Consider the following 12,123-nt stretch of genomic DNA (forward strand, 5'->3'; position numbering starts at 1 on the left):
CCATTCAATCATGGCTGATCTATCTTTTCCTCTCAACCCTATTCTCCTGCCTTCTCCCCCATAATGGCCCTGTCCCACGATGCGAGTTCATTCAATTGTGCACCTATTGTCTTTGTACAGAAGGTAGACACAAAATGCCAGAGTAACTCAGCGGGACAGGCAGTGTCTCTGGAGAGAAGGGTCGAGACCCTTCTTCAGATTTATAGCCCTGTCGCACGGTGCGAGCCCATTCCAAGAGCTCTCCCGAGTTTAAAAAAAAATCTAACTCGTGGTAAGCACGGAGAATTGACGTAGTGGGTACATCGGAGCTCGGGGACGTCCCTTAGCGGCTCGTAAGGTCGCTGACGACACCACTGTTGTGGGACGTATCACTGATGGAGATGAGTCAGAGTATAGAAGGGAGATCGATCGTTTGACCAAATAGCACAATAACCTGGCTCTCAACACCAGCAAAACCAAGGAACTGATTGTGGACTTTGGAAGGGGTAGGATGGGGATCCATAGTCCCGTTTATATCAACAGGTCGATGGTGGAGAGGATCAAGAGCTTCAAATTCCTGGGCGTGCATATTTCTGAATATCTCTCCTGGTCCGAGAACACTGATGCAATTATAAAGAAAGCTCATCAGCGCATCTACTTCCTGAGAAGATTACGGAGAGTCGGTATGTCAAGGAGGACTCTCTCGAACCTCTACAGGTGCACAGTAGAGAGCATGCTGACCGGTTGCATCGTGGCTTGGTTCGGCAATTTGAGCGCTCAGGAGCGGAAAAGACTGCAAAAAGTTGTCAACACTGCCCAGTCCATCATCGGCTCTGACCTCCCCACCATCGAGGGGATCCATCGCAGTCGCTGCCTCAAAAAGGCTGCCAGCATCATCAAGGATCCACACCATCCTGGCCACTCACTCATCTCCCCGCTACCTTCAGGTAGACGTTACAGGAGCCTGAAATCTGCAACATCCAGGTTCAGGAATAGCTACTTCCCCACAGCCATCAGGCTGTTAAACTCAACTCAAACAAAACTCTGATTATTAATAGCCCATTGCACTTTATCTGTTTATTTATGTGTATATATATATATATTCATCGGTATATGGACACACTGATCTGTTCTGTTCTGTTCTGTATTTATTTATGCCTACTATATTCTGTTGTGCTGAAGCAAGGCATGAATTTCATTGTCCTATCTGGGACACATGACAATAAACTCTTTCGAATCTTGAATCTTAATTTGCAGATGAGAAATAAAGATGCAGAAACAAAGAACTGCAGATGTTGGTTGATACACAAAAGGATTATTAGTAATAGTGATCACAAAAACTAACATTGTTATAAAATCCCCATCTGATTTACCAATGTGGCCGTGGGAAAGTTTGTCCATTCAGACTTTTATAGTTCTGGAGCCACTGTGAAGTAGTTACAGAGACATACAGTGTGCAAACAGGCTCTTCAGCCCAACTTGCCCATACCAACTAACATGCCCCACCAGCCCACCCTCAAGTGCTTGGCTCATATCCTCTAAACCTATCCTATCCATGTACCTGTCCGAATGATAGAACATAGAAAATGTAGGAGTAGGCCATTCGGCCCTTCGAGTCAGCACCGCCATTCTATATGATCATGGCTGATCATCCAGAATCAGTACCCTATTCCTGCTTTTTCCTCATATCCCTTGATTCTGTTAGTCCCAAGAGCTATATTTAACTCTATCTTTAATACACCCAGTGAATTGGCCTCCACTGCCTTCTGCGGCAGAGAGTTCCACAGATTCACAACTCTCTGGGTGGAAAAAGTGCTGGAGTGAAAGAGTACTTGCTGTTTGTTGCTTTGATAAAATGCAACATTTTTTTTTTTTTTGATATTTTAATGTTAATTCTTTTTTTTTTAAATTATTTTTATTAGAAGTACGGTAAATTACAATAATACACAACACATATATCTTAATACATTTTTTGTACCGCTTCATTTTTTTGAGCTTTAAGAAAAAGATAGAAGTAAGGAAAGTAAAGAAAGTGCGCAAGAGTCGTGAAGTGCAAGAGAGTGTTGGGAAAAGAAAGCTCCTTAGAAAAGAAGTTAGAGAAGGAAGTAAAGTAAGAAAGTAGACCCTAGAAAAGAAAGAAAAAGAAAGTAGGAACAATCGCTCTATTATAACATTAAACTCTGCAGAAAGGGGACTACCAACCAAGTCTGTTTTTGTTGTTTTACCTCCCATTGCCAGGTCCTGATACCATTTATTTATTTATTTATTTTTAAAATTACTATTGCACCTCATGCTTGTAATAGGTCCATAAACGTAGACCACGTCTTTTGGAATTGGTCTGCTTTACCTGCTAAGAGGAATCTCATCTCTTCCAGATGTAATGTTTCAAACATATTTGATGTCCACATTTTTATTGTTGGTGTGGGCGCATTTTTCCAGAATTTAAGTATGAGCTTTTTTCCCATTATTAGCCCGACCTAAAAATTAAAAAAAATGCAACATTTTTATTTTTCACAAAAGGACACAAATTGCTGGAGTAACTCAGCGGGTCAGGCAGCATCTCTGGAGAACATGGATAGGCGACGTTTCGGGGCAATCTAGACCCAATCCGAAACGTCACTTATCCATGTTCTCCAGAGATGCTGCCTGAGCTGCTGAGTTACTACAAGCACTTTGTGCCCGTTTGTGAAAAGTAAAAACGTTGCATTTTATCAAAGCAACAAACAGCAAGTACATTCGTCGACCGAACTACCCACTCATCCTTTTACCTCTACGGAAGGGTCAAATGGGAAAAGTGCAGCAATCTTCAGTAAGTCAGGGTGTCATTTGCAGACGCACTTCACTGTACCTCAGTACACGTGACAATAAACTAAACTAAATTAAAAGGCATGTATAAATACTAGGCGACGATTTATTAAGTTTGTAAGAAAATGGTGGTAGTTTAGTTTTGAGATACAGCGTGGAAACAGGCCCTTCGGCCCACCGAGCCCGCCCCGACCAGCGATCACCAATACACCAGCACTGTCCTACACACACACTAAGGACAATTTATAATTTTTACCTATTAAGCCAATTAACCTACAAACCTGTACGTCTTTGGAGTGTGGGAGGAAACCGGAGTACCCGGAGAAAACCCATGTAGGTCACGGGGAGAGCGTACAAACTCCGCACAGACAGCACCCAAAGTCAGGATCGAACCTGGGTCCCTGGCGTTGTGAGGCAGCAACTCTACCGCTGCACCACCGTGCCACCAAAGTAGTTATGTTATTACTGCCAAACGGATTGCTTCTGTGCATTAGCCAGCTCCATGTAGGCTGAAGCGATGAACAGCAGCAGTGTTATTGCTGTTCTCAATCTGGGTTCATAGTTATGCTGGCTGCTGGCTATATACTCCAAATGCCTTTTATGTCTATATACTCTCAACGTACTCAAAGACAGAATCACCTTCAGCCACCAGATCATCTGTTAAGTTCTTTAGCACATGCTTGTGAATGCCATAAATGGCCGGGATTTAAGGATTTTTTTAGTGTTTGTTTGAGGGAGGTAATTGTCATTGCCAAGGCCAATATTTATCTCTCCATCCTGAATCACCCTTGAGAAGGTGCTGGTAAACTGGCATTTTAAATGCTAGAGGATTTGTTGTGAAGGTACCCTCCCTAACTAAAACAACAGCAGAAGGAGCAGAGATTTTCCACAGTGGCTCAGCCGTAGAGTTGCTGCCTTACAGCGCCAGGGACACGGGTTCGATCCAGAAATCCACAAATTCACAACTCTCTGAGTGAAAAAGTTTTTTCTCACCTCAGTCTTAAATGGCCTCCCCTTTATTCTAAGAATGTGGCCCCTGGTTCTGGACTCGCTCAACATTGGGAAAATGTTTCCTGCATCTAGCTTTTCCAGTCCTTTTATAATTTTATATGTTTCTATAAGATACCCCCTCATCCTTCTAAACTCCAGTGAATACAAGCCTAGTCTTTTCAATACAAGCAAGCCTTAGTCCTGTCTGTACGGAGTTTGTATGTTCTCCCCATTACTGGGTAGAGTGAATGTGGAGAGGATGTTTCCACTAGTGGGAGAGTCTAGGACCAGAGGTCATCGTCTCAGAATTAAAGGACGTTCCTTTAGGAAAGAGAAGAGGAGGAATTTATTTAGTCAGAGGGTAATGAATCTGTGGAATTCATTGCCACGGAAGGCTGTGGTGGCCATCCATTTATATTTTTACCGCAGAGATAGATAGATTATTGATTAGTGCGGGTGTCAGGGGTTATGGGGAGAAGGCAGGAGAATCGGGTTAGGAGGGAAAGATAGATCAGCCATGATTGAATGGTGGAGTGGACGATGGGCCGAATGGCCTAATTCTGCTCCTATCACATGAACGTGAGTACATGGGTTTTCTCCATTTGGTTTTTTCTGGGATCTCTACTTAATTCACAAAATGATGAAAAATCAACTTCTAGAAACAACTCGTCTTCAAGTAGTTAATCAAGTATTGCATACCGTCTGTCAATTTGTACTTTTTTTAACAATCTCTTTCACACAATGTCCATGCCGAATATGATGAACTATCAAGATAAACTAATCCCCTCTGCCAGCACGTGATACAGTTCCCTCCATTCTCTGCATATCCATGTGCCAATCCAAAAACCAACAATAATAGTGCAAAGGTAGACAAAAATGCTGGAGAAACCCAGCGGGTGAGGCAGCATCTATAGAGCGAAGGAATAGGTGATGTTGCGGGTCGAGACTGATGTGGAGGTGTGGGGGGGGGGGGGGCGGGATGAAGAAAGGAAGAGGCGGAGACAGTGGGCTGTGGGAGAGCTGGGAAGGGGAGGGGAAGGCGGGAGAAAGCAAGGACTACCTGAAATTGGAGAAGTCAATGTTCATACCGCTGGGGTGTAAACTGCCCAAGCGAAATATGAGGTGCTGCTCCTCCAATTTGCGGTGGGCCTCACTCTGGCCATGGAGGAGGCCCAGGACAGAAAGGTCGGATTCGGAATGGGAGGGGGCGTTGAAGTGCTGGGCCACCGGGAGATCAGGTTGGTTAGTGCGAACCGAATTTCAGGTAGTCCTTGCTTTATCCCTCCTTCCATTCCCCTTCCCAGCTCTCCCACAGCCCACTGTCTCCACCTCTTCCTTTCTTCTTCCCCCACCCCCACATCAGCCTGAAGAAGGGTCTCGACCCGAAACGTCACCTATTCCTTCGCTCGATAGATGCTGCCTCACCCGCTGAGTTTCTCCAGCATTTTTGTCCACCATCGATTTTTCCAGCATCTGCAGTTCTTTCTTAAATAATAGTGCAAAGATTTGGGAACAGGATGCAGAAACATGTCAGATGTGTTCTAATTCCGACATTACAGAATGAAACAAAAAGCTGGAGTAACTCAGTGGGTCAGGCAGCATCCTGACCTGCCTGTTCAGCTGAGTTACTCCAGCGTTTTGTGTCCCTTTTAATAATAATAATAATAATATAATAATGATATCTTTTATTGTCATTGCACATAAGTGCAACGAGATTTGGGTTTGCAGCTTCCATCCAATGTCATAAATTAAATAACTAATAAAATTTAGATTTAGATACCCCGAGAACATGGTTTGTAAAAAGAACATTACAACAGTAAAACAGTTCAAACAGACTAAAATGCAGATGTGTCTGTGCGACGTGACAGTCCATGGGGGGTGGGGGGCACTCAGCAGGGCCTTTCTCGGTTTAAACCAGCATCTGCATTTCCTTCCTGCACATTACAGAATGAAATATATTTTAGAACGGTCTCAACTCAAACCTTTCATTTGATAATTCAATTTTGCTCTATCTAACCTCGTTCATTTCTTCCTGTGCACAGAGATGTGAATTATATGTCCTTTAATCATTTTTGAGACATTGTTTATCTAAACTAAAACATTGTCCTTGTTGTTGTTCGGAGCCAGGTATTGAACACCAACATTCAGAACAGAAGTCCGAAGCCTGGTTCAGCGTTCCAAGAACAAGAATTGGGATTCTTCCTTGAAACGGGACTTCAGCGAGCACACGTCATTTATTTCAAAAATGGGTAAGGAATGGATTACTCTTTGGAGCTCTTTGTGTATTTTTGCGATTTATCTGTGCTTTTTTAGTTAATATTTCTACCACACAATGTCCATGCCGAACACGATAAACTATCAAGATAAACTAATCTCCTCTGCCCACACCATGTGTATCCATCGGGTACATCTCTGCCATCCATTGGGTGGCTCCACCGCAGTGGGTGCCTCACATGGAGCTCCTTTCACCCCTTTTGTTATTTTTAGTGCGTCTAAATGTATGTTTTTAATGTTTCTTAGTACGTCTTATGTGGGGGGTGGTGGGGGGGGCGAATAGGGGGAAACCTTTTCTCAGTCCTTATTTTAAGAATAAGGGGTAAGCCATTTAGAACGGAGACAAGAAAACACTTTTTCTCACAGAGAGTGGTGAGTCTGTGGAATTCTCTGCCTCAGAGGGCGGTGGAGGCAGGTTCTCTGGATGCTTTCAAGAGAGAGCTGGATAGGGCTCTTAAAGATAGCGGAGTCAGGGGATATGGGGAGAAGGCAGGAACGGGGTACTGATTGGGGATGATCAGCCATGATCACATTGAATGGCGGTGCTGGCTCGAAGGGCTGAATAGTCTACTCCTGCACCTATTGTCCATTGTCTATTGTCAGTCACTTACCTGGACGGAGATGTGTCTTTTCTCTGTGTCGCATCTTCCCCCCCCCCCCACCCCTCGCGGCCTACCAACTGGATTGGCGCGGCTTTTCCGACCGGAGACCGGCCCAGACCTTCAGCAGCGGGCACAGCGCTGAATTACCATTGAACTGCGGGGGATCGCAAGTGTTGGAGCTCCGGAGTGTTGGGCCTGCCTACTTTAACAACATGGAGCTGTGGTCTGCGGAGCTTCCAGCCGCGGGCGCGGCACTGACTTTGACATCGAGGAGCCTGGGATCTTTTGCCGAGGAACACCAGTGTTGGAGCTCCGTCCAGCTCGGCCTGTGGACTTTGGAAGCCGCGGTCTCCGATTCGGAAACTCCGAGCCGCATAGTGTGTTCCTCCGTTCCGGCGCTGGAGTTCCGACCATCCCGGCGAGAGGGCCTGTACGTCGGCCGTCTGTAGCGGCGACTCCGGAGGGCTCAAACGCCCCGACCACGGCTGAACAAAGAGAAAGATGACTGAACTTTATTGCCTACCATCACAGTTGATTCCGCTGTGGTGGATGTTTATGTTAAACTATTGTGTATTGTGTTCTTAGAGACAATAGACAATAGATGCAGGAGTAGGCCATAGGGCCCTTCGGGCCAGCACCGCCAACTAATGCGATCATGGCTGATCATCCACAATCAATACCCCGTTCCTGCCTTCTCCCCATATCCCCTGACTCCGCTTTCTTTAAGAGCCCTATCTAGCTCTCCCTTGAAAGTATCCAGAGAACCGGCCTCCACTGCCCTCTGAGGCAGAGAATTCCACAGACTCACAACCCTCTGTGTTTCCTCGTCTCTGTTCTAAATGGCTTACACATTATTCATAAACTGTGGCCCCTGGTTCTGGACTCCCCCAACATCGGGAACATGTTTCCTGCCTCTAGCGTGTCCAAGAACAAAAGAAAAATGACCAAGCACAAAAGAAAAAAATATTTCTATTCTTATGGCTGTATGATAACTCAAATTTCACTGTACCAATTGGTGCATGTGACAATAAATGTGAAGTTGAACTTGACCTCCACGGGATCCTTATCCCTCCATTCTCTGCATATCCATGTGCCTGTCCAACAATGAACAATAATAATACAAAGATAAAAACAGTCAAACAATGCTGCCCAAGGCTATGTGGTTTGGAGCTTAGAGGTTGAAGATGGTTGTTGGAAAGAAGCTGCTCCTGAACATGTGAGTCCTAGGCATGTTTGATATCTTTAAGATTAGATGTAGGCTTAGGTCTATTATTGTCACGTATACCGAGGTACAGTAAAAAGCTTTGTTTTGCACGCGATCAGATCAGATAATACCATACATAAATACAATCAAGTCAAACTCAAGTACAATCGGTTGAGCAAAGGGGAAGATACAGAGTGCAGAATGTAGTTCTCAGCATTGTAGCGCATCAGTTCCACAGACAAAGTCCAATGTCCGCAATGTGGTAGAGGCGAATTTGGACAGTACCCTAGCTGATGGAAGGACCGTACAGAAGCCTGTTTCCTTCGCTCCATAGATGCTACTGCACCCGCTGAGTTTCTCCAGCAATTTTGTGTACCTTCGATCTTCCAGCATCTGCAGTTCCTTTTTGAACGCAGCGGGTAGAGCTGCTGCCTCACAACGCCAGAGACCCGGGTTCAATCCTGACCTCGGGTGCTGTCTGTGTGTGCGTGGGGTTTGCATGTTCTTCCTGTGACCGTGTGGGTTTCCTCCGGGTGCTCCGGTTTCCTTCCACGTCCCAAAGGGTTTGTAGGTAAATTGGCCCTCTGTAAATCGCCCCTGGTGCGTAAGGGGTTGGTGCGAAAGTAGGATAACGCACAACTAGGGTGAACGGGGATCGATGGTCGGCGCGGACTCGGTGGGCGAAAGGGCCCTTTACCATGCTGTATCTCTAAACTACACTTAAACACACACAGGGTTCCAGTGCTGGAACTATAGACTTTACTGACATAAAGTAACTTTGCGAAATGATGCTTGATATGTTGAAATATACCATTTGCCTTCTCAGGCTTTGTGTCTCGAATATTATTTTTGGATAAGGCGTGCAAAACCATTGTAATCTGAAAGTGTGCAATGGATCCACATTCTTAGAGGAATCAGCAGAAATCCTTATGCACAGACATTGGGATCAGTATGAACGAGGCTTAGGGATTTTATTTCTGATACAGTAATTCATGTTTCCTGGCATTTCCGAGCTCTTAATACCTTTGAGAAGCCGGTAAAGCTAGGTGTGGGAATATAGTGGTTTTAGTGCTAAACCAAATAGATAACAGAATCAGGCTTCATTATGTAACGCAGTAGGGTTCAATAACATTGGTTAATTTATAAGGTACCAGACTAAGTGGGACCCGTTGGGTCCCTGTCACACGGGAGGCCTGGTCCCCCAAAGCAATATTCCACCACTCACCCATAGCCCCCAACTGCGCATGATCGGCTGACGGTCCCGCACTAACGGCAGAAGTGAGAGGGAGGAACAGAGAGAGCGAGGAAGAGAGAGAGAGAGGGAGGGAGAGGGAAGGAGAGGAAGAGAGGTACGGAGGGGGAGGGAGGGAGAAAGAGGGAAGGAGAGAGAGGGAGGGAGGGGCAGGGAGTGGGAGAGGCAGAGAGAAGGATGGAAAGAAAGAGGGGGGGAGTGAGGGGGGGAGAGAGGGAGGGAGAGTGAGGGGTGTATCAGTTTTACAGTGAATAGGGAGCGAGAGGGGGTAGAGAGAGGGGGAGGGAAAGATAGTGGATGGATAGAGGGAGGGGTTGAGAGGGAGGGAGAGAGGGAGGGATGGATGGAGAAAGGGAATGGGAGAGAGAGAATGGGAGGGAGGGAGGGAAGGATGGCTCGTCCCTGATCCCGGACCCAGGCTTGCCTTTGGTTCCATCCCAGGCCGTGGCTTCTTTCCCGGCCCTGCTCACAGTGCTTCCACACCTCCATTTTCTTTTCCTGAAATGGAATCCCAGATTTCCTGGAATTTGACGGTATTTCCTGAAATTTTCAAAAATGCTTCCTGCGTGCTATTTGTGGATGTTTTTTTCTTTCTCGGGCACACATTATCAACACAAAGAAGAACAAGGCAACACAGGTCTATGTGGTGACACCGTAGCTGCCTGCTTCTGTTACTCACTTGTACAGTGTTATGAAGGGCATTATGCACTGTACACATGATGTAGCCTAGCCTGCATGGTATGCATATTATGTGTTCAGTGCAGTGTGTGTGCCTGGAATACAGTGTCACAAAGAACTCAATATAACAATCAATCAATCAAATTATTTATTTGTCACATGCACCAATTAAGGTACAGTGAAATGTGAGTTACCATACAGCCTCTAATTAGCCTCAAACTAAACTACTGGGTTGCGACGGCTCCCTCTCTCTCTCCCCTTTCCCTCCCTCCCCCTCTCCATCCCCCTCCCCTCTCTCCCACCCCCTTCCCCCCTCTCTCTCCCCTCTCCCTCCCTCCCCCTCTCCCTCTCCCTCTCCATCCCCCCCTCTCTCCCACCCCCCTTCCCCCCTCTCTCTTTCCCAACCCCTTCCCCTCTCCCTCTCTCCCACCCCCCTCCTCTCACCTCCCTCTCTCCCTCGTTGGAGGGCCCGAGGCGGGGCGGCATGGCCGGAGCGGCGCCTGGTTTCGGGACACGGCCGCTGCCAGGACTGGGTTCTGAGTCAGATGTTCCCGCTCCCGCCAGGCGACGGGAGAATGGTCTCCCCTCTACCGATGGACACACTCCCTGGACATGCCATCCAGCCAACAAAATGACTATGCATGATTACATCAAGTCGTGCGCAGTGGACAGACACAGAATAAAGGGAATAAAAGGGGTAAGCCATTTAGAACGGAGATGAGGAAACACTTTTTCTCACAGAGAGTGGTGAGTTTGTGGAATTCTCTGCCTCAGAGTGCAGTGGAGGCAGGTTCTTTGGATGCTTTGAAGAGAGAGCTAGATAGGGCTCTTAAAAATAGCGGAGTCAGGGGATATGGGGAGAAGGCAGGAACGGGGTACTGATGATAGATAGATAGATATAATTTATTGCCACACAACCAGGGTTGGTGGAAATTTGGGTTGTCAGCAGCAGTACAATAATAAAGAACACACAATAAAACTGTAACACAAACATCCACCACAGCATTCATCACTGTGGTGGAAGGCACAAAAATTTGGCCAGTCCTCCTCCATTTCCCCCCCGTGTACAGGACCAGAGTCCAGTCAGTCCAGGATCGGCTCTTCCTCACCGGAGACCGCGGCTTTAGATTGTTGTAGGCCGCAGGCCGGCGGTCGAGATTTAAAGTCCCCGCCGCGGCCAGAAGCACCGTAGACTGCAGGGCCGGCGGTCGAAGCTCCCCTCCAGGGGTGATGGTAAGTCCATGCCGCACCCGCGGTAGAAGTCGGCCGCGGGCCGGCAGTGATGGCTTCTTCTTCCCCCGGGTCCCCCACGAGGGATCCCGGGCTGTAGATGCCGCACCAGCTGGAGCTCTGCAGACCGCGGCTTCAGGCTGCGACTTCAGGCTGCCGGCAGCCCCGGGCCAGCGAAACGGAGCGCTCCCCTCCAGCGAGGGCTCACCCGCTCCACATCGAGAGTCCACGCAGCGCCCGCCGCTGAAGCCCCGGGCACGTCTCCGGGAAAGGCCGCGTCGATCCTTGATGTTAGGCCACGGGGGAGGCGACCTGGAAAAAGTCGCCTCTCCATGCAGAGACCGAAGCGGTTTCCCCCTTACCCCCCCACACCACCCCCCACACAAAACACACGAAGAAACATTAAATACATACTTTAAAACATACTAAAAAATAAAAAAAAGCTGGAAAAACTGACGCGCTGCTGACATGGCTGCACACAGAGGAGCGCCCCCTACTATGATTGGGGGATGATCAGCCATGATCACATTGAATGGCGGTGCTGGCTCGAAGGGCCGAATGGCCTACTCCTGCACTATTGTTTATTGTCGATTGTAACATTCAGTGCAAGTTAAAGTCCAGTAAAGTCTGATTAAAATAGTCCAAAGGTCTCCAATGAGGTAGCTAGTAAGTCCGGACTGCTCTTACAGCATGTCATACAGCTCTATAGAGAGTCATACAGCGTGGAAACAGGTCCTTCGGCCCAACCTGCCCACACCAATCAACATGCCCCATCTAGGCTAGTCCCACCTGCCTGCGTTTGGCCCATATCCCTCAGGACTGAATCAGCTGATAGCAGCTCCACTACATTTTCAATCTGCCTTCCGCCAACACGATGAAAAGATGAGCAGGCAGATATATTATTGCTGTTTGAGGGAACTCGCTCCATATTTCCACACTTTGAAAGAGCTTACCTGTGGCAAACAGCGCCCAGGGAAATCCTGAGAACGCGAAAGACGCTGTGAAAATGTAATCATTTCATGTTTGGCGGGTGCATTCCTAAGGATAACACTTTCTGATAATGTTTATCACCTCTTCATGGCAAACCCCATCAGGTGCAAGGTAGTGGA

At 47.3% G+C, this 12,123-nt stretch overlaps 1 protein-coding gene across 1 annotated transcript in view; it reads left to right on the plus strand.

The window, feature by feature from the left end:
• Nucleotides 1-12,123, plus strand: part of ttc7b (tetratricopeptide repeat domain 7B) — a 300,474-nt gene that overhangs the window by 76,057 nt on the left and 212,294 nt on the right. Inside the window, exon 5 of the mRNA XM_033027545.1 lies at nucleotides 5,902-6,023. Coding sequence (XP_032883436.1) covers nucleotides 5,902-6,023 — 122 coding nt within the window. The remainder of the gene's footprint in view (nucleotides 1-5,901; nucleotides 6,024-12,123) is intronic.

The sequence above is a fragment of the Amblyraja radiata genome, chromosome 9, assembly GCF_010909765.2.
Source record: "Amblyraja radiata isolate CabotCenter1 chromosome 9, sAmbRad1.1.pri, whole genome shotgun sequence".
NCBI lineage: Eukaryota > Metazoa > Chordata > Chondrichthyes > Rajiformes > Rajidae > Amblyraja > Amblyraja radiata.